Source organism: Thamnophis sirtalis, unplaced genomic scaffold (assembly GCF_051295495.1).
Source record: "Thamnophis sirtalis isolate CommonGarterSnake01/CBP01778 unplaced genomic scaffold, rThaSir2_p1.2 scaffold_4, whole genome shotgun sequence".
NCBI lineage: Eukaryota > Metazoa > Chordata > Lepidosauria > Squamata > Natricidae > Thamnophis > Thamnophis sirtalis.
The window spans coordinates 118,869,828-118,889,900 of NW_028261384.1; the positions used below are offsets into that span (position 1 = coordinate 118,869,828).

General features: G+C 40.9%; 1 protein-coding gene across 2 annotated transcripts; it reads left to right on the plus strand.

Annotated features, from left to right (window-relative positions):
• LOC106554104 (membrane-bound acylglycerophosphatidylinositol O-acyltransferase mboat7) lies at nucleotides 1-16,990 on the plus strand. Of its 2 annotated transcripts, XM_087713904.1 has the most exons (9): nucleotides 1-202; nucleotides 1,087-1,164; nucleotides 5,207-5,287; nucleotides 6,349-6,478; nucleotides 9,872-9,998; nucleotides 10,096-10,252; nucleotides 12,783-13,143; nucleotides 14,984-15,166; nucleotides 16,563-16,990. In XM_087713904.1, the coding sequence occupies exons 2-9, from the start codon at nucleotides 1,158-1,160 to the stop codon at nucleotides 16,912-16,914; spliced, it is 1,398 nt and encodes a 465-aa protein (XP_087570030.1). In that variant the 5' UTR covers nucleotides 1-202; nucleotides 1,087-1,157; the 3' UTR covers nucleotides 16,915-16,990. The 2 variants fall into 2 exon arrangements, with proteins under 2 accessions (XP_087570030.1, XP_087570029.1); XM_087713903.1 differs by lacking the exon at nucleotides 1,087-1,164.
• Nucleotides 16,991-20,073: the final 3,083 nt, after the last annotated feature.

Below are 20,073 nucleotides of genomic sequence, written 5' to 3' on the forward strand. Positions count from 1 at the left end.
AATCGAAGAATTAGATGACACGCCCTGTGGTTGCAGTCCCTCCTTTCTCTCCTCCCCTGTGCTAAATAAAAGTCTCCTGGTGGGTAAAGTCGGGCAGGAGGTGGCTGTGTTTCACGCTCGCGATCCGACCAACCACCCATATAATCCATTACTACAAAGATGGGCAATGCGTGGTCAAACGTGTGGCGCCATTTGACAGAAGGTGAGCAAGATGTGGGTGTTAAAACCGAGTGGCTGGCCTTATTTGCTGATTTTTTTGGGGGGGTGACCCTGATTGCTACTCATTCCAACTGATTGCTATAAACTAAAGGAAAATGTTACACAATTGTAGCAGCAGTAACATTAAGCTGGGGTCCCACACAATGGGGCAAGAAGGAGAAGCAACAATTTAAGTAATTTGGATTGTGAGTGTTGAGTCTAGTGCTATTTTAGGCTGGATACAGAATCTTACAAAGTAGAGCTTAGAGCTTCCCAACCTCTTTATTACTGAGTTTATAAATGTAGAAACTTTTGGAATATAGTATGTTGAATTACTACTTCTTGAGCTTTTTGCCACTTGAATTTAGTTTCCCCTATTTGTGACAAACTTCCAATGCACTTTCCTTCTGTCTTTTGGTTGTTTATGTCTAACATTCCTTCTGTTACCTTCTCTATCTCTCCCAAGAAGACTAATAATGCATAGAAAGCTAACAAGATAACAAATGTTTAAGAGCTAGGATAAATAAAATAAAAAGATCTAGGGAGTAGACACCAAATAATTTTCCCTCCACCCCCTACTACCTTTAACTGGGCTGTGCATGGGGGTGAGGGGGCTGAGGCTGAAAGGGAGTGTTGGGTGAAGGAAGATGTTTGCTGCCAAAGTTTGCTTGAAAATTATTTATGCAACTCATTGAAAAAACAAATAGATTAATTGCACTTTACGTTTGGTTTTCATCATCTCCATAGCATAACATTAGTTACTATCATTTTCATTTTTTATTTGTACTTACATTCTTATTTGTCCCATGGCCGTTGATGAAAATATCAGTTTCACTTTTGCTTGCTTTGTTTCACTCCCCCCCTTTCTATTTTGCTATTTATTTGAAGCCTACGGGGCTCTGGCAAATCTCCAGAACTGGCTTCAGCAGAAGTTGGCAATCCTAGTGGTTTAATAAAGTATGAAAGGTGGGCATTGAAAGGAGCTGACTTGTCGATGACTTGGTATGGCTTCTGATACTATATACATATAGTCCTAGATTTACAATCACAATTGAGCCCAAAATTTATGTTGTTAAGTGAGACATTGAGAAAGTGAGTTTCACCCCATTTTACCTTTCTTGCCACCATTAATTGAATCACTGCAATTGTTAAATTAGTAACATGGTTGTTAAGTGAATCTGGCTTCTCCATTGACTGCTCATCAGACGTTTGCAAAAAAGTTGATCACCTTTGGGACACGGCAACCATCATAAATATGAACCAGCCAAGCATCTGAATTTTGATCACGTGATCATGGGGATGCTGCAATGGTCATCAGTGTGACAAAATGGTCATAAGTCATTTTTTTCAATGCTGTTGTAATTTTGAATGGTCATTAAATGAACTGTTGTAAGTTGAGGACAACCTGTATTGCTTAGTTTTATTCATGGGAGGGGAGGTTGGTAATGCAAATTCACTTTTTACAGATAGTCCTCAAGTTGTAACCATTTGTTCAAGATTACAATAGCACTGGGGGGGAAATGACTTGCCTTGTTCTTACAGGAGCATTCCCACAATCATGTGATCAAAATTCTAGAGCTTGGCAATTGGCATGTATTTTTGATGGGTGCAACATTCCAGGATTATGTGATTGCCATCTGTGATCTTCCCAGCTAGCTTCCAACAAACCAAGTCTATGGGGGGAGCCAGATTCATTTAATGACTGCATGACTGATTTACTTAAGCATCATTGTGATTCACTTAACAACCATGGCATAAAATTGAATATGAACTGCAAAATGTCTATATATGGGCTCATGGTTTTCTTGAAACCATGGGCTGAGGTGGCGCAGTGGTTAAATGCAGCACTGCAGGCTACTTCAGCTGACTGCAGTTCTGCAGTTCGGCTGTTCAAATCTCACCAGCTCAGGGTTGACTCAGCCTTCCATCCTTCCGAGGTGGGTAAAATGAGGACCCGGATTGTTGTTGGGGGCAATATGCTGACTCTGTAAACTGCTTAGAGAGGGCTGAAAGCCCTATGAAGCGGTATATAAGTCTAAGTGCTATTGCTGAAATTTGATGCTTGGTTAAAGGGGGTTTATGTGCTGATTAGGGGCTTCATGTTTTTTAGTACTGCTTACAGAGATTAGAAAGTGAAAGTGACTCTGCAAGAACATTTGGAAATAAAAATAGCCATGGTGAAGCAAACAGTTAAAAGCATTTAGATGCCAGGTGTTTTTTGAAACCTCCAGGAAGAAAGTAGGGTGTATGTGAAGTATCTTCTGTTCAATCTGGGTTACTTTGAGATGAATTCCTTTGGTCAGATCATTCTGTACAGGTAGTCCTCGATTTACAACAGTTCATTTACAATGGCACTAAACAAAAGTGACTTATGATCATTTCCCACACTTACAACCATTTCAGCATCTCCATGGTCATGGGATCAAAATTCAGACTCTTGGCAACTGACTCATATCCATGACAGTTGCAGTGTCCTGTGTTCATATAATCCCCTTTCGCAACCGTCTGACGGGCAAAATCAATGGGAAAGCCAAATTCACTTAACAGCTGCTACTACTAATTTAACAACTGTAGTGATTCACTTAACAATTGTGGCAAGAAAAGTTATAAAATGGAGCAAAACTCATTTGAGAACTGTCTCACTTAGCAACATACATTTTGGACTCAGTTGTGGTTGTATGTAATTCTCCAGCTGTTCATGAAAAAAAATCACCTGGGATAGCTTGAATATAGCTTGAAAGTTGCTGAGGTTGAAAAACACTGGATTAATAAATAAATCAGTAATTACAGGGAGTCCGTGGCTTATGATCCGTTGCTTATCAACCATTCAAAGTTACCATGGACACACACACTCCCTCAAAAAAAAACAAGGTTCCCTTCTTATGATCCAGTTCAGAAGTTCAAATGGCCAGGATGTCTCCCTCAGTCACATGACAACATTTTGACAATCAGCCCACAATGGCAGCCATTTGCAGCATTCCGCAGTCATTTCCCAAAAGAAAAATGGTTGACCCTTCCTGACAATGCTACCCGCCTCTTCAGAATGCTCCATATGATTCCAGCTGCAAAATGCAGTGAGGCCGTGAGATAAAAGATTTGTTCACAGACAAACCTGGAGTTTAGCCAGGGTGGGACAACATATTTCCAAAAGCTGCAGGAGGAGGCCTCAATCTTATCTGCTCCCTTGAAATCTGTTTAACTTGTAAGCCTGGTAACCTTCACAAACTGCATTTGGCAGTTAGCTTTGAATTAGCTGTATTCTTTTCCTTTTTAGTTGTCCGCCTCTCTTCCCGACCTTCACTCCTCATAACATTTCTAAAATAATAATTCTGGGAATTAAAGTCCACTTATCTTAAAGTTGTCAAGGTTGGAAAACCCTGCTCTACAATGTTCTCTCTAATAGGAGTATGTCTAGTTTAATGAAAAGAAGCAGAAGACATGATAGCAGTGTTCCAATGAAGAGGGAGTGAAGCTATTCTCCAAAGGACCTGAGAGTAGGACAAGAAGACATGGATGGAAACTAATCAAGAAGAGAAGCAACTTAGAATTGAGGAGAAATTTCCTGACAGTTAGAACAATTAATCAGTGGAATGATTTGCCTCCAGAAGTTGTAAATTCTCCAACACTGGAACTTTTAAAGAAGATATTGGACAACCATTTGTCTGAAATGGTTGAGGGTTTCCTATCTGAGTCCAGAGTTGGACTAGAACAATGATGGTTAACTTTTTGTCCTTGTGGGCCAAAAGTGCATACCCATAATGCAATGCTCGTGCGACACTCCCCCCCCCCACGCGTGCGCTCCCTACCCACCTATGCATGTGCGCCGACCCAAAATCCTGTGATCCATTTTGGGCCTAGCAGGCCTCCCTGCAGCCTCCTGGGATCAAAAACAGGCCACAGAAGGGTGCACCACATTCCCCCGTGTCCCCCCATGCATGCAAGCAAGACCCCCATGTATGCGCATGCATTTCCCACACGTGTGGCAGAGATCCAAATATCAGCTGGCCAGTGGGGGCCCCGCATGCATGTGCGGTGGCACTGAGCTGGGGCGGCTGCTAATGTGCCCGCAGAGGGCTCCGCGTGCAACCTGTGGCGTGCATGTCATAGGTTCACCATCACGGGACTAAAAGATCCCCAAGGTCCCTTCCAACTGTGCTTTTCTGTTCTCCAACTCAAAGTTTAAAGATTAGGAAGTTGAAGATCATCTCAGAAGTAGATGAAGGCATCTCCTTTCTTAGAATTGTCAAGAAAAACATGGATGGAAGCGTGTAGCCACCTGGAGCCAAATTTAGAGTGATGGAGACTTCACTAGTCTTCCTCAACTAGTTAACTCACTTTAAAAAATATCAAAATCTGTAGCTCATAATTACATCTTGTGGTCGCAAATTAACTACACACTGTTTCAAGGTTTTTTTGGGGGGGGGCAGCATGGCTGTTTGATTCCATTGTGCATAATTGCATAAAAATAATAGCCCCTTATCCTTGCCATCAAGATACAAATAATTGGATGCAAGACCTCCCTCATCTCCTTGCTTTCCACATCGGTATCATGTCTGTGGTCCAGAACTGCTGGATTACTTCCAGAGATGGTATTCAGCAGGTTCTGACCAGTTCTGGTGAACCGGTAGTGGAAATTTTGAGTAGTTCAGAGAACCGGTAAATACCACCTCTGACTGGCCCCGCACCCATCTATTCTTTGCCTCCTGATTCCCAGCTGATCAGGAGGAAATGGTGATTTTGCAGAAACCTTCCCCTGGAGTGGGGAGGGAATGGAGATTTTACAGTATCCTTCCCCTGCCACACCCACCAAGCCATGCCATGCCCACCACCAAGCCACGCCCACAGAACTAGTAGTAAAAAAATTTGAATCCCACCACTGATCACTTCGTATTTTCCACTTCACCAAAATCATCTTTAAGGCTGATGCTATGGCTTATGGTGACCTGTCTATGGTAGCACTCTCACAATTTTTTTGCTGTAACTAGCTTCATTCTGAATCTTTTGGCAGATACAATTTCATCTGTCGGGGTTGTTTACACAGCATTCCTGTTTGCCCCAATTCCCATTGGCTTCTTCTTCAAGAAAAGGGGTAAGTGCTAAGACTACTATGGTCTTCATTGGAAACTCTCCTGGGTTTTGGGCAAAAAGGACTTGCCACTAGCTTGATGATTTTCAAGGGCTGATTGGAGAGAGCCTGAAAGAGGAGTTCTCCCGAGACACAGAAGCTTAAAAGATGGGGATTTGAGATGCATCTGGTTTTGGGATGAAAAAAGAAGAATTCCAGATAAAGACTGAAGTAAGTCAGAGAAATAAGAAGAATTCCAGATAAAGACTAGACTGTGGCCAGATTCATTCATATTCAGCAAATACTTGTTTTAACCACGGCTTTCTAATTAAACCACAGTGGGGATGTTCACACATTATGCAAAGCTTTCTTATGTCAAAGTTTTTGAGTAAGTTACCTAAAGCTAAATCATAAAGCGTGATTCACAGGCTATAATGTCTGCATTTCATATCATTCTAGACAGAATCATTATCATTTGATATAACATGCAAGACCACCCTATTGGCCTTAATCTTGAACTTAGTGGTAGATAGTCAGAATTTGGTGATATATTTTTCCATCCCAGATAATCGGATTGTTTTAAAAGGAGATGCTGAAGAATGAGGATAGCCACAATCTCTCTCTATGAATTCTGCAGTCTCTAATTTTTAAAGATTATGGCTTTAATTTGGTTACTGTGGTGTCCTTGGTGCTCTTTGAGCTTGGTGGCTTTCTTGCAGACATTTCATTGCAGTGCTGATGGTGTTACCTATTTTGGTAATGAAACGTGTGCAAGAAAACTACATGTCTCAGAAAGATTGTTGGTTTCTACAGTTCAACCCTGAGCTACAAATCTTTTCTTCTATCAGTACTTAGCTAGTGATTTAACACATTTCCCCTGAAAATGAATTATTGAACCATAAAGTAATCAAACTATCTGAGTTTCCCAACAAGCTAAACCACTCAGATAAAAGTTGTTAAAATAAACTTGTTGCACAAATCTGGCTGTTAACAAGTTTTAAATTTCCACACCCACAGTCTTAAATTCTCAGACTGGTGTCCAGATATTTGCTGATGGACGTTTCTTTTCCTTTCTTTTTCTGTAGGATTGACATTCAAGAAATATGGAGCAGCTGCGGTGGGCCTTGGGCTTACAATGGCTGCTTGTGGCATCCACACCATTCATTCTTTTGTCACCATTATGGGGACATGGATTATCATCAAAATCTCACCAAAGTAAATGGATCAAAAAATCCCATCTGATTAGGCAAAATGTTGCAGGGAGCCGTATGCTTTTGGTGTTTGTGTCTGAAAGTCTAAGAGGTTTTGAAGGTTTTTGGAAGTCTGAAGACAAGAGTAGTGTGCAGGGCAGCTATAGGAAAATGAACTGAATCTCCAAAGCAAAATGAGATTTGACTTCCCAGTGCTCCTGGTTCTAAACCCTAAATTAAATTAGTAGAGGGCCTGAGAAACATATAGGCAGGGATTATAGAGAAGGAAACATTAGCTCTTTAGGTCTGGTGAGTTCTTTAGGTATGGGCCTATGTTGCAGGATGTTGATGTAATGGGATGTGTGGATGACCTTGGGAGATGAAGAGGAGAAATGGTGCCTAGGAAACGATCAAAGAAGAGAGGCAGGAACCCTCAGTGGCTTAGTGGTCGGGGGGAGGGGGGAAAAAAGCTTAGGAAGCTCTAATCTTTTTTTTAATATGATTTTTAAATGGTTTTTTCTTTAACATATATGAGTGCTTAGTGAACATTACATTGTCTGGGTCAATTTACTTTATACAGAATACTAATCACAATAACACTGTTTAGGTATACATGATAATAATACTTCAACTTCTAAGATTTACATATACATTGTAGTTATAATATATTATATTTTGTAGCAGTATACTACAAAAGTAATGTTTTCCCAATTTCTACTTTCTACCTCTTTTTTTTAACTCCTAATACCATGATGGCGGACCTATGACCCACGTGCCCAAAGTGGCACACAGAGCCATGTCGCCTAGCATGTGTGGCGTTGCCTGTTCCTCTTCCGGGTTTATGGCATGCACCTGACGATCAGCTGGCCTTCATGCAGGCGGCAGTGCTGGAAATTGGAAGAGCTGGTCTTCCGTTTTCTGGTGTCAGTTTGCGTGCCGGCTAGCTGATTGTCATGTGCACATGCACACCAGAAACCAGAAGACTAGCTGAAACCGTAAGTTCATTTCCCGGTGCACACATGTTCCCTGGGCAGCTCCTCTGCCAGGTTGCGTTCCCAACGAGCGAGCACGCGCACTCCCTAATCGTCATCACTGCCCTAATACAACAATTCCCATATTAAGAAATATTATGTATCTAGCCATCATCTCTTACCCTTTACTATTTAAATATACATAGTAGAAATCTTTCAATTTCTAACATTTACATATACCCGGGATGGTGAACCGATGGTGCATGCGCGCACTGGCCAGCTGAGTTCAGTCTTTTTAAAAGCCATTTTTCATCCTCCCCAGACTCCAGAGGCTTTATAGGAGCCTGGGGAGGGTGAAAAGAGCCCCCCCCCGAGGCCCTCCGGAGGCTTTGGAGTGCAAAAACCTGGCCCTATGGGCACACCGGAAGTTCAGGAACGGACTTCCAGTTTGCTCATAGGGTCCTTTTTAGTCCTCTGGAGGCTTCCTGAAGATCCCTGAAACCTCCGGTGGGCTTAAACCGACCCTATGAGCAAACCGGAAGTCACTTCCGGTTTGCTTGTAGGTTCCTTTTATGCCCTCCAGAGGCTTCAGAGACACTTCCTGAAGGTCCCTGAAGCCTCCGGAGATCCTCTGGGGGAAAGAGGGGGGCTCTTTACGCCCTCCCCAGGCTCCTATAAAGCCTCTGGAGCCTGGAGAGGGTGAAAAAACATGCAAAAAAATGTGCACATGCGCACTGTGGGTTTGCACATTGCATTATGTGTGCGGCACGCTTGCGCATGACCCCCCTGTGCTCCCACCACTTATGGCATGTGAGCCAAAAAAGGTTCGCCATTGCTGACATATTCATAGTAATTATAATAACTTATGTGACAGTATGCCTAACATTTTCCTAATTTCTAACTTTATTTTCTAATCGTAAAACAAATCCCATATTAAGAACTATTTTGTATCTATCCATCATCTCTTTCCCTTTTTAGTATTTTAAGTTCTACTGGTTTTTTTTATCAATCTCCCATGCTCTTCCCACCAAATTTCCCCATGTCTCTCTAATTCACAGAATCAAGTTTTCCGTTTCAAGGGCAATTACTCTTGTTAATAATCCACACTACTTTGAAAAATTTCAAAAGGCTCACCAGTTATTCCAAGCCGCAAAAAAACAAGTAGATAGAAAAGGAAAAAACAAAAAATGACCTTCCAGATATTGTTTGCCTTTCACTTTGTTTTTCTTTTTATCAATCTTGACTTTCCTTTTTTTTTTTTTAATCAACTCTGACTTTTTTTCCCTCAAGGTCCTTTCCAACCATATATTAATATAACATTTTCTCTGTTCAGTAGATGACATTCCAACTCTAAGTTTCAATACTAAAATGAGGCAAAAGCTCTAACAGCTGGTTCAAAGTTCAATAAAAAAGAAAAAAAACATTTTCTTTATATAGTTTCCAGCAGTCAAACAATATTTTCAACAAATTAAAATCACTTTTCACAGTACCACAAATTCCAGTTAAGTCTTTTTATATTTTAAAACTTCATATTCTTTCATTAAAATTTCATTTCTCTTTTGGGTCTATACTTTTATTTCCATGTGTTAATTCATTGCTTAATGTGCTTTGGAGTCTTTCAAAAATTATTTTATTTAGGGTGGATCTCTAATAAAGAAGTTGAAAATCATCTCACCCAGTTCCAATCTTCTGTTGACCCACCACTCCAGCTCATTTCTTCTTCGGCTGCCCCAGCTTTGTTCTGGCCATAATGGCAATCTCTTTTGCCCGTCAATTGGGAGGGCGCCTCAGAACAAATAGGAGAGCCACTGCTCTTCCGCAATCAACAAGGAATCCCTTCTTTCTTCATCATTCCTTCAGGGTGACTTTGGCCCCTAAGGGTCTCCTACTGGAGAAGAATTGGCTGGGATCCACGGAACCCCGTTGTCTCCAACTGTCTCGCCACAACGCCAAACCAGAAATCTTCAGGAAGCACTCATCTTAATGGACCAAGCGGTTAGAAGTGGTGATGTTACACTTTCACACTTGCAAGATACTCTTAATGTAGCCTTGCAATAAAGTAGAATTAATATCTAGTTGTGTTTCCTGTCTGATTTATCTAGAAGGGCTGACATGATGAATTTGTGATGATGCAATAGGCACAATGATTAAAGGATCTTGGCTGGAAGAGAGGGGCAAAATCAGGCTCAGTGTCCTATGGTCAGTAACAAGCTTAGCGTCTAATTAAACACCTTGCTCACATCTATAAAACTATAAGGCAACATTAAGTAGCGGAGGAGAGGGAATTGTTGGGTATTCCTAAAGTTGTGTTTGTATGGCGCACATGCTCACATTTGTGAACCGGTTGGGAAGGTAAGTGAATCCACTGCTGAACAGAGGCATATATATGCTTGAAATTATAATGTGGATGATTTCTTAACCATTACATGCTCTCTTTTCTAAAATAGGTATTCCACCTCTCTGACATTAGGATGGACGTTTTCGTACCTGCTCTTTTTCCACAAATTTACCTCCTTCAAGTTTCCCCAGCTAACACATTTGACCAAATCTGTGCAACTTTTGCTCACCCTCAAGGTAGCTGGTACTAAACTGTGGTTGGTTGTGGGTAGGGAGAGTTCTTGGATTAAGAGGAAGTAAGCCCTTCCCCTGATGTTTTAATTGATGTCTCCAGATGGTGAGCATAGCCAATGAGGTGCAAGAATTCATTCAGGTGAAGGAACAGGAAGTGACATCAGATGTCAAATCTCTGGCAATTGGCGTAATTTCTGAAATACCTGGACTGCCAGAGATACTGTGCTACAGTTACTGCTATGTGGGACTTATGACAGGTAAGTGAACTACCTAATAGAAAGTGAACTATGTCTACAGTTACAAATTCCTATGATGCATTTTGCTTTTGACAGCCTTTTGAGTGGTGGGTTTATGAACATTTTAAAATGTTGGTACTTTTTCACTACATATATACCGTATAAGCATCAATATATGAAGGGCTATCAAAAAGAACAATTATTCAGTAGAACAACTTGCCTTCAGACGTTATAGATGCGCCATCCCTAGAGGTTGTTAGGAAGAGATTGGACAGGCATTTGTCCAGAATGGTCTAGTCCCATGATGGCTAGCCTATGGCACGCATGCCACAGGTGGCATGCAAAACACTTTCTGCAGGCATGCAAACCATCGCCCATCTCAGCTTTACAGTGCATGCGCACATGCCTCCCGCCAGCCAGCTGATTTTCAGGTCACTGTCACGCATGCACAGGGGACATGTGCAACATGCATGCCCAGGGTGCGGGGTGTGTGTGCGCACATGGGCGCGGGAGAGTACTGGGGGGCAGCCCCCCACGGTCCATTTTTCCTCCCAGGAGGCTGCATGGAGGTCTACAAAGCCCAAAATGGGGTATGGGGGATCATGCGCACATGTGCGGAGGGGCAGAGGAGCACAGGGGGTCACATGCCCAGGAGGCAGGGGACACGGGGGGGGCGCACACATATTGCATTATGGGTATGGGTGCGTGGGCGGGCCCGCGGTCTCTCGTGCGCTTTCGGCATGCAACAACAAAAAGTTTAGCCATCTCTAGTCTAGGCCTAAGGTCTTCTGCTTGAGCAGGAGGTTGGATTAGGCCACCAAGGTCCCTTCCAACTCTATTATTACATTGTTCTGTTATCAATAAGAGAAGATCCTGGGCTGAAGAGTTATTCTTTGTAGCAAGACTTCTCTTTAAAGGAAAAGGTAACAATCAGAGCAAATTAAAAAGAATAATGCTCACTCCAGTTTGCCCTCTTGTCTGCTTTTTATGTCAGCTGTCTGTTGATTTTGGTGTTGTGCCTGTGTAAGCGTGGGCTCTATTACAGGTCCTTCTCAACTTATGACCATAATTTAAACCATTATGATCATCGGGATCATACGTTGAGGCATAACAAGATCCAAAGTTTTGACATTTTTTGGAGCAGTTGTTAGGTGGATGCCACACCATTAAGCAATGGCTGCCTTTACACAAATCCAGTTGCAAGATTCACTTGGCAACTAGCTTGCCTTTTCAGCTGGATGTTGCAAACTGCAGAAAAGGTCAGTTAGTTGCCAAGTGCCCAATTAGAATCATGTAGCTGAATGTTCGTATGTGATCATTATAACTTCGAAAATGGGTTGTAAATAGCTTTGAAAAGTCAGTTGTAACTTCAAATGGTAGTTAAAGGACCGTAAATCAAGAAGGTAGTTGGACATTACCTTGCTTATCACAGAAAAAAAAGAGACTATGCTTTCTACTAGTCCAGCACCCCTCAACCTTTTGGGCAGCAGGGACCAGTTGCGTGGAGAAAGGTTTTTTCGCAGACCAGATGGGGCGTGGTTTCATATGCTCCCTACATAACGGGGATGGGGCTTCAAATTTTGAGCGACCCGGTTTCTGGCATGTCATGGTCTGGCGCCTGTCCATGGACCGGGGGGGTTGGAGACCTCTTTATTAATCTGTAAATCTTTTTGTTAATTTTACACCTTTGTAGCTTTTTTTTTTTTTTTTTGCTTTGTGAAAATTGCATAGAAAAAAGTTAGGATAGCAGAGATTATGTTTCTGTTGCCAAATCCTTCGGAAAAACAGTTGTGCAATTAGAAATGCCTGACATTCTTCCCCAATCATAAACAACCTTAACAGAGTCTTTCCAAAATAAAATATGTTGGATGCTGGATTTCCCTTAATGCCCACCAAGATACTGGCTCTGCATTAAGGTAATTGATGTTGTGGGAAAAGCTACAACTAGCTGAACAATAAATCAACATTTACAGCTTGAAAATTAATGAGTAGTTATGATCTGCCTCTCATCTCCTTCAGCCTTGCCCCACAGAGGCGTCTTCTCTCCTATCCTTCTTCTCTCCCTCAGACTGGCCCCATTGATGAGTCACATGCTGGCCACACTCAAGTAGCAGTTGGAATCGAGTTGTTTTCAGGTTGGGAGGGGGAGTAGAGCATCTAACTCTTTAGCATCAGAATGTGTTAATAATAATAATAATAATATAAGAAATACTAATGATCTGGTGGTCATTTCGAAAAATCCTTTCTTAGCAAGCACCTAGAAGCCAAGAGGAACAGAAGCCACATTTCAAGTTTGTAGGCTTTACAGTTCTGGAGATTTTGTGATGTCACGTGAGTGGCACTTCGCTTTTATATATATGGATTATTAAAATGTGCATTTTGTTTTACACTGGGGTGGACAATTATGGCAACTTGATGACCTGTGAACTTCGTCTCCCAGAATTCCTGAGCTGGCAAATCATTAGTTATTTATTGCCCCTTTCTTAGACAGATATCTCTCATTGGTCTTGTTTTCTTTCCTTGCTTTCTCTTCTGTGTTCTTAAAACCCAGGCTTATTTTATCGCTATCGTACATATCATGACTGGTTGAATCAGCCCAACCCTTCTGAAATTCCTACATGGAAGCCACTGCTTTACAGATTGATGATGATGCCTGTCTTTGCAACTACATTTTTGGCTGTCTCCTACATCTGGCCCCCTGAATATGTGGAAAATGCTGCCTTCTACGAAAAAGGGATCTGTTTCCGTCTTTTCTACATGATGCCAGTTTCCTTTGTGTTCCGCCTGCGTAACTACGTAACCTGGTATGGTGCAGAGAGTGCCTGCATCACTGCTGGCCTTGGAGCATATCCAACTTGTGCCAATTCACAATCAGGCAGAGGACCGACTGTGGAATACGAATCTCTAATCCAGTGAGTTTAGAACACCTTCTCTTCCTTGTCTAAAAAAAAAATTCCTTTTCTGCTACAGGTAGTCCTCACCTTGCAAACCATTCATTTATTGACTCTTCGAAGTTATTACAGCCCTGGGAAAAAGTGACTCATGACCATTTTTCACACTTATGACCATTGTACCACAACCAAGGTCATGTGATCAAAATTTGGGCACTTAGCAACTGGCGCATGTTTGTGACCATTGCCCTATCCTGGAGTCACGTGTCATTTTGCAATCTTCCCAGCCAGCTTTCCAACAAGCAAAATTAATGGGAGAAGCTAGATTCACTTAATGACCACATGTAATAACTGCAGTGATTTGCTTAGCAATTGTGGCAAATATGGTGGTAAAATGGGTTGAAATTCACTTAACAACTGGCTTGTTTGGTAATGGGAGGTTTTGGGTTCAGTTGTGGTCGTACGTCAAGGACTAACCATGTAGATACTCCTTGACACTTACAACCATTTGTTAGTGACTATTTAAAGTTACAATACCACTGAAAAAGATGACTTATAACTGGTCCTTGCACTTAGGATCATTACAGCATCCCCACAGTCACATGATCAAAATTTGGGTGCTTGACAATCAGCTGATGATTGCAGTGTTTCAGGATCATGTGATCACCATTTGCAACTTCTCAGGGAGCTTCTCACAAGCAAAGTCAAGGGGAAAGTTGATTCATTAACAACGGTGTGATTCGCTTAACAGTTGCAGTGATTCGGTTAACAACTGTGGCAAAAAAAGGTTGCGAAATCGGATGGGATTCATTTAAACACCTGCCTTGCTTAGCAACAGAAATTCAGCCAATCATGGTTGCAGGTGGAGGACTGTGCGAATAGACTAGACTAAAGTTACATTCTGACAGTTGTGGCACAAAAGAATGAGCATTATTTTGCTCTCTGCCATCTGCTGATTTCTGTTCTGCCTGATACTAAAACCAGTGAATGGTGGGGCCCTAATGTATTTTCCTTAACTAGTCCTGGTGGATTTTGTGCAGGCAGGAAAAACATCCACCCGTCACTCTTCTTAATTTGGGCTGACTTTTGACAGGTGGTTACATCCAGGGGTTTTGTCACTGGTCAGAATGTGTTGAAAGAAGACAGAAAATACCACATGAATATGGGGATCAGATAAATGCAGCCTGAGCTCTTGGATGAGGGATTTTATGACGAAGTCATGAGGGCATGTCATTATGCCTTAGATGCCCAAAACATTGTCACGGAGCTTTGGGGGGGGGGGAAATGTGTGAATGAACCCTAAATTTAGAAAACATTATTTATATTCGTGGTTAAGGCACCAGGGTACAAGCCAGGAGACTGCGAGTCTCACCTTAGGCATGAAATCTGGCTGGGGGTCTTTGGGCCAGTTACTAGGAGATGGTAAGTTCTACTGCCATTTAGGCATGGACACCAACTGGGGGGACTGGGGGCCAGTCCCTCTCTCAGCCCAATTCACCTCGCAGCATTGTTATGTGGTGAAAATAGGAGGGAAGGAGGAATATTAGATATGTTTGCCACTTGAGTAATTTATAAAAAAATAACAAAGGCAGGATATTAAATGAACAAATTCCCATTTTATGAAAATGTTGATCCCTTCTTGGTTCAGAGGACTATAAGCCTGTAGGTATTTTATATAGAGGTCTGCACCCTTTTCCCCAACCAGAAGGTGAGCTATTTAAATCAAATGACTATTTTTTTAAATGTATGTACTAACTCAGATTGTCTTTCTGGTCAGTCCTGCGTAGAAAGCATGCTGCCAGTCAGTTTCAGAGTGAAAAACCTACATAAAGGATTTTCTTTCTCTTTTTTTAACAAGCAGATTAGCTGATGGGGAAGCATCCAGTGTTGCCTATGATTATCGGACAATCCAAAACATTGATCCATATGGTACAGAATTTTGTACCAAGGTGAAGGACGGCATTCTCTGTTGGAACATGACTGTCCAATGGTGGTTACACCAATACACCTACAAAAATGTGGCTTTTCTCCCCCGTCTCTTAAGGTGAGTCATGTGAAATTGGATTAAAATAAAAGAATACTTAGGGCAAACGAGAGCTGGAAGTGAGGTGTGATATAAAGTGGGTTGCTGTGGAACTGTTTTATGGAGAAGATGGAAAAGATAATTCTGGACTAGTATTTCTCAGATTTGACACCTTTAACATGTGTGGACTTCAACTTCCAGAATTCCCCATCCAGCAAAGCAGGCTGGGGAATTGCAGGAGTTGAAGTCCATATAGCTTAAAAGTTGTCAAGTTTGAGAAACAATGTTCTAGACCAAGTATAGTCAACCGTTTTATACCTACCGCCCACTTTTGTATCTCTGTTAGTAGTAAAATTTTCTAACCGCCCACCGGTTCCACAGTAATGGTGATTTATAAAGTAGGGAAGTAACTTTACTTTATAAAATTTATAAAGCAGGGTTACAGCAAACCCTTACCGCCCACCATGAAAGCTGGAACGCCCACTAGTGGGCGGTAGGGACCAGGTTGACTACCACTGTTCTAGACAGTGATTGGTTGTTTTGAAGTCAAGCAAAGAAGGCTCTTCAATGATGCAGATCTGAAGGGGGAAAAGGATGCAGGATTGTGGGACTAATTGGATCTGATATGAATGTGCAAATGAGAATTGTGGGAAGCAGCAATAAAAAATGTAGCACAAAAAGATGAGGAATGGTTTCAGCTGTGAAACCAATTATGAATTAAGGGGATGAAAAATGAGGTAGTTGACAAATATTATAAAGTAGAGGGCACTGGTTAATATGGACTATGCATAGAGAAAGTGGGTAATTAGATAAATTTTGGAAGGGACATAAGCAGCAACTCGTAAGTGAAAAAAGGGTAAATCAGAAAACCAAATTGAGCCGAAGAGAACTCAGAGTGCTTTGGGCTTGAATGAAAGTTGCATAAATAATCATTTCCCAACCTTGTATCTTCTTCTTAGGTGTTATGCATGAAAGACCAGAGCTACTGTTAAGTTTCAGTTACGCTGATTTATTGTTTATGCCTATGCCCAGCAAGCTGATCAACTAACAAATAGCACTATTTTGATGCTAGATAAGGGTTAACGGAATTCAAGCTGAGTTCGATTTAGTCCATCTGTGGGAATGTAGAGACTCTAGTCTAATTTCTCTTTTGACATCTCCCACAGGCTCTGCCATTCCTTCTCCTATACTAATTTTCAATTTCCATATCTTTAAAGTCAACCTGAAGAGATTTGGAGTGTTAACTGGAGGCTTCTAGGTGATGAAGTCCAACAGATTTGTAGACGGAGTTAGATTTAACAACAGCCATGACAGTGTTAGAAATGATCATGGGGCATGGGAAAGATTCTGGGATAAATTGATGCTTGAATTGGCATGAGAAAAAGATTGTAGACTGACGATACCTTTTTCTTCTTAGGTATTCTTGGACTATGGGCATCTCGGCCTACTGGCATGGATTCCGCCCTGGCTATCACCTCAGTTTCCATACCATCCCATTATGCCTACTAGCTGAGAAGGCCATGGAGGATGGGTTATTGAGGCATCTCTCCCACTCTGGCCGTTCCTGTGCTGACTGGGCACACTGGTTCCTGAAGATGAGGGCTTATGACTATGTGTGCGTGGGTTTCCTCTTGCGTAGCTTTGAGGGTACTAATCGCTATTGGAAATCAGTGTATTATTGTGTTCATGTGGGGGCTTTCAGTTTCCTTGTAGCTGGGAAAGCAATGGGAGCCCTCTCCAAAGGCAAATTTGACAAGAAGCGTGAATGAAAAGGCAGTATTCTTTTGTCTTAAATAATCAGTGGGAAAATCTAATCTATTAGCAATAACTAAGAGAAGGTATTGTGTATAGCAGTGTTTCTCAACCTTGGCAACTTGAAGACGTCTGGACTTCAACTCCCAGAATTCCCCAGCCAGCGAATGCTGGCTGGGGAATTCTGGGAGTTGAAGTCCAGACGTCTTCAAGTTGCCAAGGTTGAGAAACACTGGTGTATAGGTTCAAAATGGCCTCAATATTTACATATTCAGATTGTGCCTTAAAGCATTTCAGCTTAAGCTCGTGGTGCCTTTAATAATGGAAGGTCAAAAATAAATAATGGGTCAAATTAGAAAATACAGTATTAAGATGCAGATAGTCCTCAACTTACAGCCATTCATTTAATGACCATTTGAAATTATGTTAGCACTGAAAAAAAGTGATTTTCAGCCTGTTCTTGCACTTATTGGGGGTTCCCTCGGTCGCATGATCAAATTTGGGGGGGAAACGGGATTCTTTTAATGACTGCATGCATGATTCACTTCACAACCATGGCAAAAATGGTCATAAAATCAGGCACAACTCACTTAATGACCATCTCACTTAGCAAATGAAATTCCCGCCTTATTTCTAGCAATAGCACTTAAGACTTATATACCGCTTCACAGCCCTCTCTGAGTCAGCACATTGCGCCCAACAATCTGGCTCTTCATTTTACCCACCTCAGAAGGATGGAAGGCTGAGTCAACTTTGTAATTGTAAGTCAAGGGCTGCCTATAGAGGTAAACCTTTATTTAAAACAGTGTTTTTCAGCAAATATTGGTCCCAACTGGTCACAGATTTACTATATAGTAAATCTGTGAATTTAATACATGTAAATTTAATACATGAAAATTATAAATGGCTCTTTGAAGGCCAGATATTCTCCTAGGTTCATTGCACAATTTGGGGGTCCTAGTAAGACTTTTGATTCCTTGTTGAAGAACATGGGGTGGGTGTTTCTAGAAGGGTCCTTCATCTTGTGCACCAATTGAAGTTGTTTCCGAGTTGTGGGGTTTGGGATGCTGCTCATCATTACTAATGCCTCAGATTCTTGTTTGGATTGTTGCAAATACATGGAACTGACCCTGAAGGTTACCCAGAAGCTAAAGCCTTTCCAGAATTTAGTAGTATGAGTAAAGTATGTGTACATCCAAATAGGCCCATGCCATCCATGACTGCATAAGTCACATTTGTTACACATGGCTTCTGGGTACAATGCAAGACGCCAGATATTTGTGGGATCTGTCTGCCGTCTTCTCTGCCATCCTAAAGATCCAGCAAGACTGGCACGCTCTGGGCCCCATAAATGTCATTTTTTGGAACCTATGAGGTAGGTGCTTTTTCTGCCAGTGTTTGCTCTATGAAATACCTCCCCAAGATCTTATTCTTCCTCCAAGCAGTGGAATGGAATGGTACCTGAACTTTTTATAATTACAGTCATCTTTTCAAAGCTTTAACAGCTGTCCAAAGTTGCTTGGCAAATAGGTAGCCATATAAATGAGTGAGTGTATAGAATATCCAGTATACAGGTAGTCCTCAACTTACCCCCATTCATTTAATGACCATTTTAAATTACATCAGTGAGTAAGTGAATGAAAGGGCATCTGATATACAAATTCTGCTTCATTTTCGTTGCGGTGATAACAATGGCAAAATCCAGTTATTTTTTCTATTTATATTACACCCCTAGATAGTGGCTCTGTTTAAGTTCCTTGGGAGGGGGGTGGGGGGTGAGCTATAGATTCATCTGCAGGCCACCATGAGGAATATTCTGTGGCAGATAAAATTGATTGGATTTGCTCAGAATTGGTTTCTGATTGGGCAATTCCATCAGCTGTTTATTAGTTCCATGTGTGCCCCCCCCCCCCCCACGGGAAGTGACCCTTAATTGAGTCCATGCAGTAAAATGTCTCTTCTTGAGTGAGAGGAATGGTTCCACTTGCCTTGAATGTTCTGGTGGTACAACCTACCTCAGGAAGCCATTATTAGATCCAATAGTTCCGGGCAATTTTAATCTAATCTCCAATATTTTTTATGTTTTTGTTTTTATTGCTGTTGATTTTACACTGTTACAGCGCGAACTTATAAAGTTTATATTAAGAACTGCATTAAACTGGTTATAATGGATGTGGGAGGTTTCCATGAAAAATGAGGGATTTTTTAATTCACTTTAAATGGACAATTTATACGATTTGAATTTATGCATAAAACTTATTGGTACAGAAGAATATTCTCCAAGGCAAGAAAATTATACACCTTTATTGCAATCATTCATTGGAGGGATATTTTAGATGTTTAAATTAAATGTTTTAAAAAAGCAATATCTCAAGATGAATGGAATTGTATATGGGAAAAGCCATTCCTTCTCTTTTATAGCTTTTGAGAAAAAAAAATCCTTGAAATGTTTCTTGATTGTTACTGCCATCTCACTGTTACAATTTCACACATATTTAAAACAAGTGCACAGAGCTGTTAATTTGGGGATATAAGTTTTCTAGAGAATGCATTAATTACTAATAAAAATATAGAAAACATATGAGACTTTTGTCATTATTTTCTGGTAAGAATACAAATATGTAGAAAACCACATGTATTTTATTAATAGCAATTGGATTTGTAATAAAATATCCTGGTGCGTTTAGCAGGAGTACTTAAGGAAAAATGGTATGATAACGTAAATTATGATCTTTTTGTCACAACAAAAATTACCATATATATTGAAAGCAATGGAAGAAAATTTTTGGAAGACTTTTTTTGTATGGTATGATTTTATAAAATATTTTAATGATTAAAATGATAATAAACCACCTACTTGTATGCCCTATTATGAGAAACAGTAGAAGAAAATAATGTTTATATATGTTCTTGTTTTGTGTGATATTGATTCATACTTGATCAATGATGAAATCAATGTTCAAAATCTGTTAGGGTCTCAAAAGCTCCTAAATTATTTTTGGTCAAAGAGCATTCTGGGAAGCAATGGAAACTGCTACAGCAAAATAGGTATATACCACAAAAATACTTGCTTACTAACAAGGTGGTAAGATAGAAGTACTACATATTTACATATATTCAGATTTATAAAATAAATACACATACATACATTGGTTGGAAATTGACAAAGGTAAATT

Coding starts and splice junctions, on each gene's coding strand:
- LOC106554104 (XM_087713903.1), top strand. CDS start 160: ATGGGCAATGCGTGGTCAAACGTGTGGCGCCATTTGACAGAAG. Junction 203..5,206: donor GTGGCGCCATTTGACAGAAG/GTGAGCAAGATG, acceptor ATCTTTTGGCAG/ATACAATTTCATCTGTCGGG. Junction 9,999..10,095: donor AACTTTTGCTCACCCTCAAG/GTAGCTGGTACT, acceptor TGATGTCTCCAG/ATGGTGAGCATAGCCAATGA.